This window comes from Alosa pseudoharengus, unplaced genomic scaffold (genome assembly GCF_046254945.1).
Source record: "Alosa pseudoharengus isolate Yale_2024_CS ecotype anadromous, Long Island Sound unplaced genomic scaffold, YU_APseudo_1.1 YU_APseudo_1.1_scf_21, whole genome shotgun sequence".
Classification (NCBI taxonomy): domain Eukaryota; kingdom Metazoa; phylum Chordata; class Actinopteri; order Clupeiformes; family Clupeidae; genus Alosa; species Alosa pseudoharengus.
Genome location: NW_027468674.1, coordinates 30,427,338 through 30,447,913, shown reverse-complemented (window position 1 = coordinate 30,447,913; position 20,576 = coordinate 30,427,338). Strand labels below are relative to the sequence as shown.

The following is a 20,576-nucleotide window of genomic DNA, read 5'->3' as shown; positions in this document are numbered from 1 at the left end:
TGTATCAGCAGCACTGTCCAAACATTATCCTCCCCTGGTCATCCCAACCATTACTCTTCTCATCACCCTCACCACGTTAATCATCATCACTGTGCCTCCAATATGGAGTCACAATCATGGTGAGTGATTGTGGAGAGGGCAATGTTCCTTAACACAACATCAGAACTTCACATTATATCCATGACGGTGTAATAATAACAATTCCATAAACTGAAAAGTAGTCATCCAGACCCAGTGGAAAAGAAAAGACATGTAGTAGTGCCTAGCAAATTTAAAACAGCTTGAAGCTTTGCTCTTCCCAGCCACTTCCATGGCTTGGTCAACACTATGGTCAGAGTCTTTGTCTAGCAGATGAAATCGTGTTCATTGATTGGATGATCAGATGAAATCAGCTGACTGATTGGATGATCAATTTTGTTCTGATCACTTTGAATGTCTTCGTTCGTTTTGTTAAGTGAGGTGTGTATGTGTGCATGTGTAACTATGTTAGTCTGTGTGTGTGTGTGTGTGTGTGTGTGTGTGTGTGTGTGTGTGTGTGTGTGTGTCTGTGTCTGTGATATTGATGTATCAGTAAGTTGTGTGAAAATATCTGTATTCCTCTGTACATGATTGTACTGGTTAAACCACAGGTGTGCAGTGAACCACGCAGGAAATCACTTCAAAAAAAAAAAAAAAAATTCAGCTCTTTTTTCTCGCTTGCATTTCTCGCCAAGTTATGTTCAGTCATTTCAAGCAATTTCTGTCACCAGCCTCTCAGTTAGCTTAGTTTGTTTGTTAAAAGACTCTCTCCTCCCCCCATTCTCTCAGCTCTGAATCCCTTCATCTTTCATTCTTTCGCTCTGTCCTTCAGATGAAACAGTAGAGACAGAGAAAGGAGAGGAGAGCCTAGGAGAAAAGGGAGGGCAAATCAAGAGGTCAGAAAAAAAGAGAAGAGAAAAAGAAAGAGAATAGAGAATAGTAAAGGGGAAAGTAGAGAGGTATCTTAACCATCTATAGACAGTAAACTCTATAGATACACGGATAGATACTTGGAGAAAAGTATAGATCTATAGATCTATACACTGATAGATCTACTATATTAAGGGAAGTCAAAAAAACAATGGCAAACAAGGGAGGGAAGGAGGCAAGTAAAAAGCCAACAAAAGACGCTATGTCTTCCATGCTAAATCAAAATAATACCAAGACCAAAACAAAAAGACAGAGAGAGAGATAGAAGAAAAAAGAAGAGAGGTTCTTTGTCTACGTCAAAGAAAAGAGAGAGAGATGATGAAAAGAAAGCTCCTCCCTCTTCTACACTCCTGCCTGACGATCTCTGTTCCCTCACTCTCTCCCTGTGCATCTCCGCTGGGCCGGCCTCACCTGTTGGTGAGTTTGCGGAGCGCCCGCTCGATGTTCATTCGGTGGCCGACCCGGCTCACGCCTAGGTCCAGGAAGTCCTCTTTAGTCAGCGACGGCAGGTGCGAGCCGTCAATCTCGTTGTCCAGGAAGCGTTCCTGGTGCTCGCCCAGGTTCAAGTACACGAGCCAATCGGCCACGTCGTACTTGCTCCAGTAGGGGAGGGGCTTGGTGGCGAAGGGCCTGGCAGGTGGGGGCAGAGTGAAGGGCGGGTAATTGCCACAGGAAGGGGAGGAGACACCCGACAGGAAGTGAGTGGGCGAGAGAGAACGGGAGACCAGGAGGGGGTTGGAGGCGGACGCTACGGTCGGGGAGAACAGCGGTGGAGGGGTGCTGGGGAAGTACGGATCGGTCAGGGGCATGGAGTGGGCCGGAGGGGTGAGGGGCGGCTGCAGCTCAAACGGGGCGTTGTACAGGGAGCTGGGGAAGAGGGGCAGGGAGGAGGGCCTGGGGGGCCCTGGCTGGGGCCGGTCCGTGCAGGAGATGAGCGGGCTGGGGGCCCGGCGCCGCGGGGAGTGGTGGGACTCGGCGCGGCGGAGCTCCGCAGGGGAGTTGAACTGGAACTCGAGGGCTTTGCCGCGATACTTGGAGCGATGCTTTGGGGACGTGGGGTAGGGTGAGTAGGACGGAGACATAGGGGGGTGGGAGCGAGCGAGCGAGGAAGGTGAGAGGGGCGGAGCAGGGTGAGAGAGGGCGGACGGGGAAAGAGGGGGAGCCGTGTGGGCGAGAGGGGAGGGTGGACACGTCCAGTCTGAGTAGGGCGCAGGCTGAGTGGGGGTGGTGGACTGCAGGAGATTCAGAGGAGATGGGACCAGAGTTGGGGACATGTTGGGGTTGAGGGAAGGGGGTAGGGGTGGTGGAATGGGGTGGTGTATTGGGGAGAGAGGGAGAGTAGGGGACAGGGCCCTATGGAGGACATGAGGGACGGACACAGGGACAGGGAGAGGGGACATGGAGCGGACTAAAGGGGGACTCATGACAGATGTGGGATCCTCCTGAAACCTGACAGAGAGAACAACACACGCACACACAACATACAGACATCATTACATGATTTACTGCAAGGGGAGGCTAGAATGTGACTTTAGTAAACTACAAAAGTGTAAACTTATTCATACAATCTGCTATTTCAACATTTTTACATTCCAATGGAAGGCATCAGTGCTGTTCAATGCAAACACCTGAAATGGCTCCCAGCAGTACTTCTGTCTGACAGGTTAGGAAGTTCCCTGGTGGGTACATAATATGATACTGATAGCAGAAGTGCTTTATTTAGTTACTATGTATTGTCTAATAACACACTGTAAAAATAACAATTTATCAACTCCACATTCCATAAACACACTGCATACTGACTGTTCCATTTTTAGCCTCTCAGTTTCCCAAGAAATGCTCAAGAAATTCCGAGTTGGAATGCAGGTAATCTATATTAGCAGGCTAGGTAGCTAGTCTTGACATTATAATAAATAGAGTAGGTTTAACATACTGCATAACTCTGAATTCATGCCACAAACAAGTACAATGAAAGCTGAAACTCTGGCTACACTATTCATTGTCAATATATGTGTGTCTGTGAATGATCTAAGTAGTTTGAGAGTAGGGCATGAGTAGCTAACTTGGATAAACATAACTTTAGCTAAAATCAGGGTCAGGCTATTTCTGTTTCAAATCCCCCAACCACAGCACAAATCAGTCATTCCGCTGAAAGCTCTTAACTAGCTGGTAAAAGAACATATCAAAGAATATTTGCAACTTACAGTGTATCAGTTCATTACCATAGGTAGTTGTTTTCACCTTTTTAGCTTGCCAGCTATCTACATTTAGCTTGAATTATTGTGAATATGATATTTGTGATTAAAAAAAGAACAGTCTTCACCTATAGTGGTTTATAGTCCCTCATATACTGTAGCACACTGACCTAAAACATGTGTTGCACTCTCAACATTGGGCCCTAATTTGAATGATGAGCAACTGAAGCTAATCTAAATTGGCAAAATAAATTTGCATGGGCAAGATCTCAAGCACAAACATCGAGGAGCCAATTCCATGCCCCCAAATGCCATACAAGAGCTATGCATGCATGAGACTTTGCTTGTTGGCAGACTTTGTACTTTACCCACCATTTAAATCAGAACCCAATGTCTTCTAATCCACTTGTTAATTTGCTAGCCATAATCTATCTAGAGTAGCGGATGCAAGCCGTTATCCTTTACATACTGTGTCTGATGTCCTACAGGAGCCAGGTTATGTTGCTCACTTTCACAGAAAATACCAAAAACTTTACTCAGTAATGACTCTACAACTCAGTAGGCTACTAAACCTGACCCGTGTCTTTATCAGTGATCTCATTGCACTCACAACTAGAGGCGCGGGCAAACTATGTGAGAGCTGAGTCAGCAGTGGATGCAGCGCAGCAAGGTGTGCTGGCCATGACCTGGATTAGCCTGAGGTATTCGGAGAGGTGTGAGGGTCGGGTGTTGTGCTCAAGCTCTGACCGTGTGTGGGTCGCTCTCTCACCTGCCTGAGGGGGCCTCCTTCTGGCCCTGCCAGCCCCCCATCTGCTGCAGCTTGCTGCTGAGCTCATTGATGATGCTGGCCTTCACGCTGGCCAGCGGAGAGTTCAGCCGACGGTCTATAAAAAGTGGCCCCCGCACCCCTCCCTCGCCCTCGTCTGTTCCCCCGCCCTGGCCCATCCCCAACCCACGGCCTCGGTCCTCTTCCTCGTGCGTTCTCTGCCTGTGGGGGTGCTGGAGGAACGGAGCGGCGCTAGGCTGCCGCCGCAGTGGAGGCACTGGCTTGCCGCTCTGATGGGTACGGATGTGTGTTGCATCATTGTGCATTTTGTAAGCTGCCGAGGAGTCCAGGGACTCTCTCCTATCCATCTGAGCTCGATTCTTACCAGCCACTCTGCCTCCCCCGACCTCCATGATTTCTCTTCTCCTCTCCACTCTCTCTCCCTCTCTCATACCAAGCTTGTCCAGGTGGTGGTCACTGCTGCTGTGGCTGTCCAGCTCCTCAATCCCAGAATCCACCACAGCCTCCTGCCACTCTCCCCGGCTCTCGACAGCTTTAGGGGGCATCTGATGACCAGGGGCAACAGTCGAGGCAGCAGTAGTGGTGGTAATTGCATAAGGGGCCTGGCTGGTCGTCATGGTGGCATAGGTGACGGTGGTTGTCAAGGAGGCGTTGCCACGGTCCTGGCCCTGGGCTGGAGCAAAGAAGAGAGGCTGAGGACGATGGAGGGACTGAGCAGACGTTGCAGAGGTGGTGGAGGTTGAGGCAGGTGGAGGATTGGAAGGGTTAAGAGCAGAGGGGGGTGTAGATGGAGGAAAGGCTTGCGGTGAGGGGAGGGAAGGGGAGAGTACGGATTGCGTGAGATTGGCTACTTCACTGTCATAGGATGTTAGACTGGACGCTGCAGAGTCCCCCGCCTGAGGGGAGGGTAAGGGGGGAGGGTGCGGAGGGTGAGGATGATGTGGAGGGAGATGAGGATGAGGAGGGTGAGGAGGATGAGGAAGATGAGGAGGATGAGGAGGATTTGGAGGCTGGGGCAGCATGGGTGGCGGTGGTGGCTGCGGGGGCAATGACTGGCTGGGGACATTGGCCGGGATTTGGGGCGCCACCACCTGACTAATCTGTGGGGGCAGGGACTGACTCGAAGGGTTTGAATCAGTCGATGAAAGAACCATGTTGGAGGGGGGGATCTTGGGGCAAAGCTGGGGTGGGGGTATAAGCGGCGAAGGGGGGAATAAGTAGGGGTGAACCACGGCAGAGGGGTGGACTGGAGGCTGCTGCTCCTCCTGAGGCAGGTCGGACGGGGGCTGAGATGGCTGCAGGTGCTGAGGCTCCTGCTGGGACTGGGTGGGCTGCACTGATGGCTGTGGCTGGAGATCGGACTGCTGCTGTGTGCCTGATAGCTTATGTTGCTGTTGGGATTGGGATTGCTGATAATGGTGCATTTGAGGTTGCGGTTGCTGTTGTTGTTGTTGTTGGGTTGATGGAGGGGCTCCTCGGTTTCCACGATCGTTGCCATTAGCAAATTGTAGAGGAGGTGGCAATGGGTCCACAAACACAAACTCGTCGTCCACATCTACAGACGGAGCTGGAGGGGGAAGCACCATGAGCCCCCCTCCCCCCTCCTGCACCTCCTCAGAACCTGCCATTGTGTCTGTGGTCTGGGCAGGAGCAGCAGAGAGCGGAAGAGGCGCTGTATGGGAGTTGGGAAACCCTACGGAGTTAGCGTTGGCATCACTCTCCATCTGCAGGAAGGAGGGTCTGCAGGGCTGAGACTGCTGATTGGTAACTGGTGGGGGAGCGGACTGCATAGGGCCCCTCCCATACACTTCCCCCCTCTCAGCCTCTCGCTCCCAGTCCCTTTGGTACTGAGCCTGGTACTGATTCTGGTACTGCTGTTGGTACTGGTTGTGATACTGATACTGGTTTTGCAGAGCGGACTGTCTGTCCTCAGAGAACCTCACTCTCATACCCTCTCTCGCCAAGCTCTCTTTGTCTCGATCACCCCCCTCCCCAGACCAAGGCCCGCTGCCAGCCATTCGCATCATCCTGGGAGACTGGGGCCGGCTCAGGGGAGACGGGGCCGCCGAGGTGGGGGAGGAGCCTGTGAGGTACAGGGCGGGAGGATGTTGGTGTTGGTATACATAAGTGGCAGGCGGGTTATGTTGTGGATTTGATGGCGACACTGTCGAGGGAAACGCCCCCACACTCGACAACTGCCTGCCGAAGTGTCGCTCTTCGCGTCGGGTCCTCCGGTCATCTTTTAGTGCCCTTTCGCGTGCAGCAAGAGCAAGCCCTAGAGGCGAGGACGGATCTAGAACCTTCCCCGTGAGAGGATGGATGAAGGTGGTGGCGTGTGTATGAGTCTGTGGTGAGGCATACTGAGGCAGGCCGAACGCAGGGGGCATGCTGCGTCCCTGGGTGGTCAAGTTATCCCCAGAGAACAAGCCCTCATCAATGGATTTGGAAGGACGCAGTCGGGGGGATGTGTTCTCTGTTTGGCTAGTGGGGACATCCTCCAACAAGTCCTCCTCTGAGGAGTAGAAGAAAGAGGCACTCTTTCGCCGCGAGTCCCTGTAACGCTCTCGATCCCGCCTCGCTTTACCCATGGTGCCACCGCCTTGAGGTCCAGAAGTGTCTGTTCTCTCCTGGGGGAGGGACGAGGGTAAAGACTGAGGCAAGGGTGGAGAAGGAGGGGGGCTGGGGGGCTCAGGCGCCTCCTCTTGCTCAAGGTCAGGGGGTTGTTCCGCCTCCATGCTGCTGCCCTGACTGGACCGGCCACTGCTGCTGGTGGAGGGCGCTTTGACAATGATTGTGGGGATGGGAATGGAGCTCTTCTCGTTCCCCGTGTCCTGTACCTGCGCCTGGCCCCCTCTCTGCGTTCGACCTACAGCTGCCCCATCTTCCACTTTGGGCTGCTTGAGCAGAGGCCCCCTGCCACCGGCTCTCCGTCCGGTTGTCTTAGCGACCGCTTGCTGGGGTGGCGGCACTGCGGTCGCCTTGGCAGTGGCCATGTTGCCTGGGGGCGTGGCACTGCTGTAGCCCCGCCTCATGCCTCCCATTTTGCCTCCGCCCCTCCACCCAGAATCGGACGACTCCCTGCGCGAGGTGGCCCGGCTGTGCTGGGGAGCCATGGCTGTCTGTGCGTGGGGCAGGAAGTGCGAGGAGGGGTGGCTGGGCTCCGACCTCCTGCCGCCCGCTGACAGCGGGGGCTCCGGAGGCGACGTTTCAGGCGGCGGCGGAATGTCCTCGGGGCCAGGAACAGACAGACTGCGGGATAGCTTCATGGCGGGGGGATGCAGGAAGCCCTTCTCCTCATCTGCCACCCCTGTCGTAAAGCAGAGGGAGGTGGAGAAAGCAGCTAGAGCATGATCAAAGGCAACAAAAAAACTGTAACAGAAGCACCGCAAAGAGTTTAATCAATCTTCACCACACAAATGAGCTAACTTCAGCTTACAACCTGGCTCCATTTTGAGTATGCATTCCCTGCTAAAATTAGGTAAGCTCATATTTTACAGCAACCCAGGGCTACAAATCATCCAGCAAATTAAACTGTTATTTTTTTGCTAAATATGAACATGTATTTCCTCAGGGTATGTCATACCGCGCAAGTAGCAGATTTTGCTTTACACAGAGTTGATTTGAGGTTACTGATTCAGTCCAGGCTTTTTCATGTGGAAAATGTGTTTTAGTCATTTGCAACATGGACCACGGACCATATTGTCTGTCGTCCCATAAAAGCATGCTCGTAAGAAATAATTGTTCCAGTGATTGCAAAATACCTCCATTAATATGGACCACTGTGCCAGTGAGGTCTCCCAGGTCACCCACACACAGAGGCAGTGAGGTAAGCTTGTTCAAATGTATCAGCAGCGAAAAATAGGAGCTAGCGCACAGTGATAGCCCTAAGTCTCTACAGACATTTAATTCTCTTCATGCAGCTCAACATTAATGGCTCTGTGTGCAGATTTATAAAAACATTGCGGTGCTGGACACAAGCAGTGAAATAAAAACATCGCTACAGTCACAGTAAAATGCAAAGACCTCTACAGCAATGTTTAAAAGGCCTTGTGTGTTTTGGGCCTTTAAGTAGCAAAATGTAATCCTGAATTTAGCAAAGACTTTGAGAAACAAACTATGATGCATCTGATTTACTATACTGATGCACAGATGTAGTCTGTTTAAGTACAATAGAGGGATCCAGTTCTGCTCGACAGTAGCTAATTTGTATACTCCACACACCATTTTTCTTACATAGCACATATATTATTTAGATAATTCATTCAAATCATATGTCATTACAAAAGCACTCAGCAGGCTTAGTAACATAAACTCATTAGAGAGGTAATTAAATCAACTGCAAATCAGTCCACACCAAAAAGTTAAAAGAAAACATTACAAAAAATGCACACATGGAAACTATATGATTATGGAAAAGACTGAGTAATATTATTTCTAGGCTATAGCTCATCCATAAAATAATATCACCAGACCCATGAATATGGAATGAAATAAGATGTGGGGCTCAAAATCACACAACTCCACAGATATAAGATAGCTTATGAACCATTCACTGGAAATTCTAAACGAAGCCCAAAAGGTCTAGCAGAACTGTTATGAATATCACTCTGCTCCTAAAATGTCCATAACTCTATTCAATAAAATATAAAGATGCTAGCCAACCATGTTTACCAGAAAATTGTGGAGACACCAAAGATTATTTTGATGGATATCAACATTTTTAATGGCCATTTCAAGACAAAATTAAGCTGTAAGCAACTTAACACTGATCACCATATTATGCAGGGATAAAGACATGCTTGAGTTTACTAACAAAACCTGTTATTTTGATTTATGTTAAACTCGTTATTTGATGTGCAGAATAGTCAGATTGAGTACAGTGAACAAATTGTAGCGCTGTACATGTGCTCTGCATGCTGAATAAGGGAAGTGACAAAGCACTGGAAAATAGTGTCAGGCTCACCAATGGACTTCTGCCGAAGCATCAGACCATGCTGGGTGGCGTGGCTTGATGAAAACTGGACTTGGTTATAACCAAACCCAGACCCTGATGACATCATGCCAACACCTGATTGTTCAAAACTTGGTTGCTAATAGGACAGACAAGGATAGAACAGAGGAAGAGAAGATAAGAAACCACACTCCATATAACAGGAACAAAACATGCACACACAGTATGCCATAGCTACAGTCTACCCATTGGAAATATTTAACAGTCAAATTAACCACAACAATCTACTCTATAAGGTCTTTCATACTCTGTCTAACCCATTTGAGTTGCATGGGCAGAATTTGACAAATATCAGACATTGTCACTGACCAGAAACTCCCCCTTTCTCAAAGACTTCCCACGTTAGTATCCTAGCCTAGACCTGTACCATATGAATGCAGCATGTCTCTTGGTCTCTTGTGCCTAGATGTGCTTGCTCTTAGGTGTATGAGGAGTGCAGTTGGTAACAGGACTCCTGGCGCTCACATCTCTGCCCACCCTCGGAGTTGGGGGTTCTATTATTGCCATGGCAACGGTACCTTGTTAGTGTAATAGCCCTTATTGCGCTCTCTCCTCCCTGTGTGACCTCGCTGGGCCCCCCCCTCAGATGGACTAATGGTCTGCTGAGCGGCTGCCAGGATCTCATCCAGCTTATCTACAGAGGGGGGAAAGAGAGGGGAGAGAGAGAGAGAGAGAGAGAGAAAGAGAGAGAGTGGGGTGGGGGTGGGATTGAGTGAGAGAGAAAGAGAGAGAAGAGAGAGATGAGGAACCAGTACATTACTATATGCACCTGCCATCCCACCTGCTGTGCATCTTGCTTTATGTAAGTTGATGTGAGTCTAGTATGTGAGAGCAGTCATTTGCCGAGCTCTTACTCAGTGCCATTTGATAGACGCTTCTCTTCTTATCGGTGGCCTGGGATGACTCGTATTCTGAAAAAAAAAAATTCAGAAGACATTTGACAGTGACCTTCAAAGAATCCCAGAGCAGTGCTTCAGTCAGTGCCCAACAGAAAGAAAAAAACCCTCTCCATTGGGAATGATGTGTGTATGCATGAAGCATTCTAGCAGCATATAATCATCAAAGTTTCTTGTGGAGAGGTCGAGATAAAGGTTGCACTAAATTGAAATTCATTTTTTTTTCCAGATGGAGACATTTTAAAGGGAAGAAGTAATTACCCGCTTTCTTCTTCCAGGGAGAGGCTGCTATTACAGAAGAGAGAAATGTGTTAAAACTACTGCAGGAGGCGTTGAAATTACATGATGTATGATTGTAACACCAAAGATCACTGCTGCATACATACATAGGAGGTCAAATGACAATGACAATTATGCCGATGACTATGGTGTGGATCACAATGGTGGCAATGATGAAGATGATGATGGTTAGGAAGAGGAGGAGGAGGATGGGGTCTTCATGGTCATATATATTCGTGAGTGTGAGCAGGAGAGAGAGGAGGGTGAAAATGGAGAGATTCACACCTTTCTCCACTGAAGAGGAACCAGAGAGGAGAGCAGAGCAGAGGGAGGAGAGGGGTCAGTTGGGACATAAACACACACACGGCAAATACACACGCCACACATCAGGAAACACAATGTTTCTACGGTTACATCAAAACAACAAGCACCAACAAGACTTTTTAACATTTACATTCATTTTAATATCTTAGATTTTATAAATGAATCATATACTAATAGAAATGTGTGCATGCACAACTGCAGTATGGATGATATTATTGAATCCACGTACCCATCTCCTCCAGTTCAGAGGTCATGGATTTGGAGCGCAGTGCGATGGCTGGGGGAGTTAGCCGTTTGCTCTGAGGTGGGGCTGTGGGGCAGAGAGTGGAACGGTGCCATGACGACAGTGCTCATTTCACAATTTGCAATTTTATGAACTCCCCCTGCAAACTGTTACGAATCAGGAACCAGACTCCCCAGGAAACTCCACAAATCCAAAAGACTCTCACAGCAGTGGCTCTGCCATGACTACAAGGGGGAGGCCAGTTTTTTGTGTTATGATTTACAAAAGTCATCACAGTTGTTCAGGCACGGCTATTGTGTTTCCTCTCCCACGAGAAGTCACTGAGAGAAAAATCTCAATACTGAAGCCTCTCCCAGAAGCATTCAGGAAAGATTCACTTCTCACAGATGAAATTGAGAGGGGAAAATGGACCTACTTCTGGCTAGCCCTGGAGCTTAGCAGCGGGAGAGGAAGCCTGAGAGTCCTTAACAGTCAGCCATGAACAAGCATCACACATACACACAGACACACACTATACCAACACTCAAACACAGTTTTATTGGATTTTTGCCTTTTGCTGCTTTTCGACTTCTGTTACCTGCTAATGTCCCTTTCAAAGAGCCAATCTCAACCTTTTTCAGTGTAGATGGCTGCTGCTGGCGTGCCTTCACTTCAGCTGCTCCACCACCACACACTGCTTGTACAGCCCACAGAAACAGCCCGTCACAGAACAAAGAGCCAGTGAAGGGGCTCTGGAGACGTCAGTGATTCTGCCTCTGGTGCTCTCCTGAGAGTGTGATAATCCCATATCTAATGCGGCGCCAGAAATAAACATCACAGGCCGCAAAGGCACGCAGAGGAGCCCACAGGGCTCGCCGTGACCCCTGCTTGAACACTGACCTTTCTTTTTAGGCACCTCCTCCATCTCCGGGTTCCGTGCCACCATGACAACCTTCACCATGAGGCTGTTTCCTCCCTGCCGGATCATGTTGACCACCTGCCGGTGACCCACCTTCACCACATTCTGCCCATTCACCTGTAACAGGGAGAGAGTTGGCAAGGGGATTCTTCAGTTCCATTTGGTTTGATTAGGTACAGTACATTGCCATATAATCAGGCACAAAATGTTACAAGACTAATATACGGTAAGCACAAAGACACCATTGACAAATGCACAGTTGAACAGGTCTGTACCCTCTACTATTAACACAGAGAAGGTTAAGCAGTATGATGGAGGAATTTGTCCAGTATTATAATGACCATTAACTCACTGAGAAGATCAGAGGTCCAGACAGGCTGAGGTGAATATGGTTATGATTACAGGTGTTATTTATACTGTATCTCTATCATTTTACAAATGTTCTCCCAAGTTTCAAATTGAATTGCATGTCATTTTGTCCAAAGTAAAATACATCAAATTAGGGGTTTCATTGAGAACAAATGAGAACAAACACTGGAGCTGTATGACAGACACCAGAACCAAAATTAGAGAAGGAAGCCAAAAGCCACTTAAAGGAAAGCAAGGGATCTCATAGGTGAACGTTAAAAGCCATATCTAAAGCAAGACCATAACGGTTTGCATTCCTCCCCGCTCTTTAAATGTGTTGCTTAAGAATGTTCCAGTGTTTAGATACAAAGGAATCTAAATGTGGAATCTGGATTTTGGCAGTAATTGCATGCTCCTTTCCTGAGGACTGTAGTCATTTTAATCCACATGACTGCAAGTGAAATTGAAACTGAGGTTGAACTGTAAAGTGAGTATACCACATTCCTCTTAACTTAAAAACAGTTATCTCCAATTAGTTGTGTTGAGGACAGAGGACTCCCTTTTAGCCATTCTAACATACATACACGTAATCCACCACATTACCTATCTACACAGAGACATCCGGCGTGGCCATGTGGGGGAGCCCTTATGGAATAAGTACACGTAGGAGGTAATTGGACGATTATGTGCAAATGAACAGTCACAGCATTCACATATGCTCTTGCTTAAAAGGTGATATTTCTGGAGATACCTCCCAACAAAGTAACACTGCACAGATGCTTCTGAGAAGATGCTATATAAAAAAAAACTCTCTGATTATCACATGTTGAAGATTGAGATCAGACATTACTGCCTTAGATATGTGTATATTCTGCATGTATGAAATTATGTTGATATGGAATTACAGAAGACAAAGCAAACCCAAATCCTTCCACCAAGCTCCCACATCACAACAGCATCAGGTGAAGCTTAAAATAGTTTTGCTATGGCAACAGATAGAAGAGTGTACATTTCCCCTGAGATACGTTTGATCAAAAACTGTGATTGTCTGGTGGTGTGGAAGAGCTTTGGGCCCTACTGTTAACTCATCTTATTCCATTTATGACCTACATGTAATAGAAAGAACAATGTTTGGGTCATGGACACTGTGCTGATATCTAGCTATTACTTTGATTGGTGAGTGAGGAGGATCTAAAACAATCCAATTGTTCCAAAACAGAAAGTCAGAGTCCACCACCATCAGGGATGGCTCATGAATTAAGAATGTATGCAAACGACTGTATCTGTCAAGCTTCATATCTCCGTGTCTTGATTTAGTCTGATGAAATCATCTGGCTCAATAGATATCTGACCAACTAATATAAATGTCCAGTCAGGCCAGCCGTAAACTCAATTATAACATGGTCGATCAGACGTCCCCCTAATGGAATGTACTGAGCTCCACCATGGCATGGGCTAATGTTCCAATTTTCCGTCCGGATTCCATTAGGATTATCACTGCATCCTGCATCCACACACCTATGTTTGAGCTTATTTGCAAGTAGGCAAAATATCGGTGGAATGACAGATATTGTCAGACTAAAATAAAGTGAGTGACCTGAACTTCTGATTAACAATGACAGACATGTATGAGAAATACAGTGAACTGTTTTTGGAGTAGGAAAGTCAAGTGATGGCAATCGTTTTGAGACCTGTTGAGACCTGTGGTTAAAATTGTCGCAGGTAGTTAAAACAAAACGCCATTTTTATGCCATCAACACCAAACAGGTGATCTGCTAGTCTGACTAGTTATCTGCTATATTAATAATAAGATAAGATAAAAATAGGCTGTAGAACTGGAGGTATAGCCGACAGCAGTAGATCTGATCGGAGGTCAAACATTTTTGTTCTGCCACTTCTTTGTGCCAAATGCAGGAATTTACATTGGGACATTTGTGCATTGAAAGTCTATAAGGGTCTAACAAACAACCAACCTATGTTTTAGAGTCTGCTCTATTCTCAATAGTTCCTCCCTTATCACAATTTTTAACTTGGAATGGCAGAATTCTGTATACTGGTTTTATCTAACAACTTATTTTGTGAGCACAACCATTGAATGCCTGATTTATTCACTCAATCCAATGCATTCTGCCTGTTAGGATGGACGGCAGTGGAGGCAGCAAGGATGGTAGCAGACCAAGAGTAGGAGGGCCCAAAATGGGAGATTTATTATTCCCAAAATTCCAGAGGTGCAAACAATATTTACAGTGACTAAATAATAACAAAAATAAAGAAAAACTTTTCAAAAACAAGAAAATAAACCTAAGTGCAGCGATGCACTAATATGTGCAGGTAAATTGGCAATACCAAAATTCACTGGCCCAACACACAGCACAGAGAATGTTCTCTCTCTCATAGCCCAGAACATACTCAACACAAGTTCCATTCTGCCCCTATAAATAGGCCAAAACCCCACCCCTAGGCTATACCAACACATAATTCAATCAATTAACAATATAACACATGAGAAGTGACCAAAATATACAAAATACATTGCAACACATTCCCCGTGACAAATTCATACTATCATAAGCTTTAAATAAATCAAGGAAAGGTACTACTTAATAACATTCCCGTAGCACATTATTTCCCCCCTGTGGCTCTCTTATGCAATGGTAGTCAACCGTACCCCACTACCTGAAATAGGGGAGCGATTGCACCACTTCCTGTTTGCCAGTGGGACAGCGTGAACCCCTTCTACAGGTTGGCTACCTTTCTATTGAAATTACTGTCCACTAGTGATGGGTAAATGAAGCCTCGAGCGCTACTCGGCACATTTCCCTAACGTGCCGAGTAATGTGTCGAAGCTTCGAAACATGGAAGATAAGGAAAACACAGCGACATCTGGTGGTTTGCATAAAGCCCCGCAGTCACGGACTAGTGAAAAGAATGCCTACACGTTCAACACAATGCCAAAGCTTCGAAATGTTCTCATTCATTACATTAAAAGTGTTGCAAGAAATGTGCATTTCTGTTTGTCTCAATTCAATACAATAAAATACGATTAGGCAACATAATCGCCTCACTCGTTATCACGTGAAGATTGGTGTTTCCGTGGAGGCGTGAAATCATGTTATCCCAGTCAATGATCGATCCAATCGGTCTCCCATCCACTTAACGACCGCAGTAGACACTACTTAGCTTCTGAACCAGGACGAAGTATTATCAACCTCAACACGCTATGGACGAGAGTGAAAAGGAAACGACCAGGCGCCTAATTAAACCAAACCCTACATGGCCTGACATAGTTTGATGTTTCATGAATCAAACTTTCAATAAAAGGAAAATATTATGTCAGCCATTATTGTTAGGCCTACATAGAAAATATTAGCCTGTATTGCTTTTAAATGACATGATTGAAGTTGAGACTGCAACGCAGACACGTTTTAATGTCATTGTTCTAAATGGCAAAGTTTTAGGCTAGGCCTAGGCTATTTCTTCTTTATTTCTATATGTGCATGATATTATGGATTATGGACATTTTCCGGAAAGAAAATAACGTAAATTGACAAACAGAGCAAGCATCCTATATAAATCAGGGCTACCCACAAATTTCGCCTGGCTCTTGCAATACAACACAACTCATTCCGACACTAGAGCGGGTGCCCTGGTTTGCGCAATTCAAAGCCTTTGAATCAGATTCCGAAGCAGTCACGTGGGTGTGTGTCCCAAACGAAGCTTCAGACGTCACACTCACAAACCGAGGCCTCGTTTGTCATCAGTCACGTGATTTTTATGGAAACGACACAAGCCTCGAACCGGGGCTTCATCTGGCACGCCCCTTTCTGCTCGACACAAGCTCCGAAGCCTCGCTTCATTGGGCACATCACTACTGTCCACCACATACATTCCACCAATACAATAAACACATACTTTTAGATGTAGCATGTTATGCGTGTCGTGATGTTAATTACACTGTTACGTTGCCGGTAGGCCTTTCCCGACAAACATTAACAAACATCTTAACAAACGAACGAACAAACGTCAAACAGCACAACTACGCACATAACAAACAGAACAAACAACATATCAACTCAGACAGCTTATTCCATATCATGTTGTAATTATGCCGGCATATGTGTGGAACAATGATGAATGAAAGTTGTGAATGTTGCGGGTTACGTTTGTCAGTTTATTGATGTGCATGCGTAACGTTCGTGATATCAAAGGTGTCCACCGGCACGGACTCGCTCCGTGACACTGCCCAGATAATTTCAACCTCTACATAATGTACAGTACTGTCCAACTCTTTCATGAGACTAGTTGTATGTGGTTGATTTGTGAGGCTACTAGATACTGCATACAGTATTTTTCACATGCAGGGTGTTATTTTGTGTAGAAATATGAGACACCAGATTGCACACACACAGTAGATATTTGCAAAATAAACAGCTTTTAAATTTAACTATAAAGGTTAAAGAAAAAGACTAGCTGTCATCCATTATCTCTTCAGGCAGCCATCCAAACACAGTGTTCAACAGTTGTACCGAGTGTTATTTGGGAAAGGCAGGATAGTGACTCACTCACCAGCACAAAAGCAATGGCTAAAAAACCCACGCCCATTTAGTTGCACTGACCATGTTTAATAATGCCTTTTTTAAAATACATTTAGTCAAAACGATCGAATTGCTACAATGGGGAACAAAATAATATTCATCCACATTCGTAGTAATTGATGGTAAAATGTCACGACAAATCAATCATTGCTGACCAAAAATAGTTAAGGGAGTTATTTGTAACTCTGTCACAAACAATTTTTCATTAGATATATGTAAAACTCCCTCTATAATTCCCAAAAGTAACAGGGAAACATTTCTGAGAGTGCAATAAAACAACATTTCCATGTCTCCTTTTGATCATGCCTATGTGGAGCACTCATAAGTGCCTTCGGCATCATCCCTTTTTCCTCCTAATCCTTCCTCGCCTCCTTCTCTCCTCCAGTTGTGATCCTAATGAGCCCTTAGCCATGGATTCATCACCACCACCAGTAGCTTACCTTCAACAGACTGAGGACCAGGCTGACTAAGGCTGCCAAACATGCGCTCATGAGTCACATTCCAGCGCCAGAGAGTGAGCCGAGTTGCAGCTCTTGCGCTGGTGATTGACAGGTTCAGGGCTCGTTCGAGGCCGCTTTGTCCTTGCTCTTTCTTTGCCCTGGGGAACTGAGATATTGCTCTGGCTTTGGTGGGCTCTATGTAAGGCCATGTGCCCTACTCCTTGCCGATGTAAAGAGAGAATTTTTTCTTTAAAGATCAGAACAAGGCCTCTAGGTACAAGTTCAAACTCAAATCAAAGAAATGTTATTTTTTGCTAGAACATGTCCTCAAGCAAGGTAAAACAAAATGCTTCAGCATGCCCACTGAGTAAAGATACCATCTCCTGAAAACACCAACATCTGCTGTTATGTTATCAGTAAAACATATGTAGTAATGCTTCAGATAAACTGAACCAGAGCTCAGTGTGGATTGTCATTGTCTGCCGTTTGGAGGGCTAAACTCTTCAGAGTCGTAGGTGTGGACGGCTGCCTCTCGGAGCGCATTCCGACCCCGCCGGTGGGACTCCTAACAGCGTCCAAGCATTCTTGGCTGTCTCGTTGTGCGCCTCCGCCACCTTCACACCAGCAGGCTCCGTCGCCTGCCTCCTTCAACCACCCACCACAGCTTACGCCTCATTAGCCCGTTTCTCTCAGCTCTTGCATGTGCCGAGGCAGAGTCAGACAGTAACTGACGGATTTTTAAGCTCTGCGCCGTGCTTTACTACACACTGCAGGGTATGCATGAGCCCAAATCATTGAGGCGGTACCATTGAACATGGTACCACACACACCACGTCTCAGATTAATATTGCCATGGCATTGCCAAACACATCCTGAACCAATGTGCCATCTATTAAGTACCACAAACACCAACAATGAACAAGGTACCTGTTTCAAGCTGGTATCATCCTAGATGTTTTACCATCCATGTAACCCATGCATCCTTCAAATATGCTTCTGTAGACCAATCCCTAACAACCCAAAGCCAGCAAGACAGAAGGAGAGACATACTGTGTATGGAAATGGGCAGAGAGTCAAGTTTGATGTCCACCTCACCTCAATGAGAAAGTCTCCCATTCGCAGTCCAGCCCTCCAGGCCACACCCCCTTCGTCCACTGACTCCAGATACTGTAGAGCAGGGAAGGCTGGCGTGGGAGTGAACTCTTCAATGGGAGTCTGAGCTACAGAGAGAGAGAGAGAGCGAGAGAGAGAGAGTAGAGTAAACAGGGAGGAATATGAAGAAAAAAGAAAGAGATAAAGAGAGAGTAAAGGACTAGTGGAGGGGAGAGGATAACACAATGTTCTCCTTTTTGCATAATGTGCTATGAACAACAACTTAAACTGTTTAGAGAGGAAGGAAGAGAGTGTGAACTGTGTGTGGAGAGAGATAAGAGTGGGGGGGGGGCTATAAATACAGGTGAAGTGTAGGACAGAGTGAGCTGGACTGGGACTCACCTTTAGCACCTCGAAGCACAAAGCCAAAGCCCTCATTGTCCTTCTTCTGTAGGAGAACGGTCTTCTCCTTTATGATGTAGTCACTACTCCAGAGAGAGAGAGAGAAAAGGAGTGAGAGAGGACAGAGAGAGAGAGATATGGAGGAAGAGCAGAAGAGGAGAGCAGGGAGTTATAAAGGGAGAAGTCATTTCGGGGAAACAACACTGGCGCTTGTTTATTGCTGTGACAAATCTGCCAGCCCTCTCCCAGCAGTCCCCTATGAGAAGAAAGACGGGTTCTTCTCAACCCAAAACAGGGTCTGGGGTGAATCCCCGTATTTACAAGCACACATCCACACCACATTATAGCCAGCCGTCGCGCTACCCAACCCGAGGCTTGTTTTACTCCCAACACGAGGGACGACTGCACCACAGAATGGCTTATGCCAGGGGAATGTAGAAGAGTAGCTCTAGAAGACAACTGTAATATAGTGAAATAAGCAAGGCTGCTTAAAGTCTCTACCCTGTTGTTTTGCTCTGTCCCCACAGATGATGATCCTAATCTCACAAATCCTGCTACTGACAAGACACGTGTGTCAATGCAGGATTTTAAAAGACATCTCCCTCCTAAAATTACTCACGCCAAACAGATAACCAGTGACCCCCCTTAACAGACAGATGAGCAGTTTGTCATCCAAGCTGGGTGGAGGGAGAGGGGCATGAGATTTCAGCAGAGGTGGCGTCATCTAAGCCAGTCCAGTCCAGTCCACATGCTGATAGCAACGGCTCCATGACTCTGATTCAACACGAGGCAGCTGTGTTCCCATGGGAACCCCAGACAGAGACAGGAGAAAGTAGGTGAGGTTAGAGCGTGTGGGTGCTGATTTTTTCCCCCATTCTTTTTTTCATCTCTAGGTTGGTGGGGGGGTCTGATCCCCCCTCCCTCTTTGAAGTCATGCTTTCCCGCCAGCCTGAGTTGATCGGTAACGGAAACGGCAGCTAGCGCGAGAGATCCCTATTAAACAACACCTCACCCAAACCCTAGCCTCATCCAGTGCCGCCACGCATTCAAACGGAATACACTGTCCTTCACCCCATGGGATTAACCTTTGTGTCCACTCTCTCGTGCGCCTGCTTGCCTCGCGAAACGCCCGCGCGGCGGGATGAATCGCAGTGTTCTTTCCCCTCGCGCTGCTCGGCTCCACGGCGACGCTGCGAGCGTTTGTCTGCTCCGCTCCATCATGACGCTTGTGACATTGTAATTGCCCGCGGAGCCGTTTGGCTGCCCTGGGCTTTGGCGCAGCACTGGTTCTCCTGCTTTACTGTCAGACTGCATCAGGGTTAAAGGAAGGAGCTCTCAAGAGCAGGATCTGAGCCTGGATACTACAGCTACAACTGCACACACGTAGCCTACACATACACACACAAACACAAATGTACCACACTAATGCATACACACATAACCACACACATGCACAAGAAAACACACTACACAGATGCCACATGCATACATACAGTACACATGCACACATGTGTGATCAACCAAATACACACACACACACACACACACACACACACACACACACTATACATGTGCATACACACAGATGTACACACACACACACACACACACACAATCACACAGACACGGACAAACATGGATGACATTAAGAAAACATCACGTTTAAAATGCAAATGGAAGTGAATACTTGTGCAAAAAATTTAAATGAACGTCACTCTCTATCCACTCTCACTCAATGCTCTTCCACAAAGCCATGGACATAACATTTCCAATATTTTCATGAGGTCCTGGTTAGTGGTTTACGGAAAAAAACAATACACTGTAGTATATCGCAGTGCCAAGAATCGATATTCATTTATAGCGATGTTAATTTATTAATTCGTATACTGATATCCACAAGGTGCCGCAAGGCCGAGTACTTCTCTTACATCACAGCGGAAATGGAAAAGTGTTGACAACAAATTCACTGTGGCAAGATGGCTGCAGAGACTCAACAAAACATAATATATACGGAAGAGATAAATGCCAATGTATTGCAGAATTGAATAGCAATCACACTGTGGCCAAAATATTGTGATAATTTCGTGCCATTGCCACTGTGGCGATTCCTACTCCTA

General features: G+C 46.7%; 1 protein-coding gene across 1 annotated transcript in view; it reads right to left on the bottom strand.

The window, feature by feature from the left end:
* Positions 1-1,355: 1,355 nt before the first annotated feature.
* The window catches only part of LOC143138324 (SH3 and multiple ankyrin repeat domains protein 1), a 41,526-nt gene continuing 22,305 nt past the window's right edge, over positions 1,356-20,576 (bottom strand). The window contains exons 16-28 of the mRNA XM_076298820.1: positions 18,460-18,542; positions 18,061-18,185; positions 11,564-11,699; positions 10,670-10,750; positions 10,402-10,410; positions 10,099-10,125; positions 9,796-9,852; positions 9,460-9,575; positions 8,894-9,020; positions 5,362-7,237; positions 4,924-4,992; positions 3,913-4,839; positions 1,356-2,397 (exon numbers count right to left, since the gene is read on the bottom strand). Coding sequence (XP_076154935.1) covers positions 1,356-2,397; positions 3,913-4,839; positions 4,924-4,992; positions 5,362-7,237; positions 8,894-9,020; positions 9,460-9,575; positions 9,796-9,852; positions 10,099-10,125; positions 10,402-10,410; positions 10,670-10,750; positions 11,564-11,699; positions 18,061-18,185; positions 18,460-18,542 — 4,675 coding nt within the window. The remainder of the gene's footprint in view (positions 2,398-3,912; positions 4,840-4,923; positions 4,993-5,361; positions 7,238-8,893; positions 9,021-9,459; positions 9,576-9,795; positions 9,853-10,098; positions 10,126-10,401; positions 10,411-10,669; positions 10,751-11,563; positions 11,700-18,060; positions 18,186-18,459; positions 18,543-20,576) is intronic.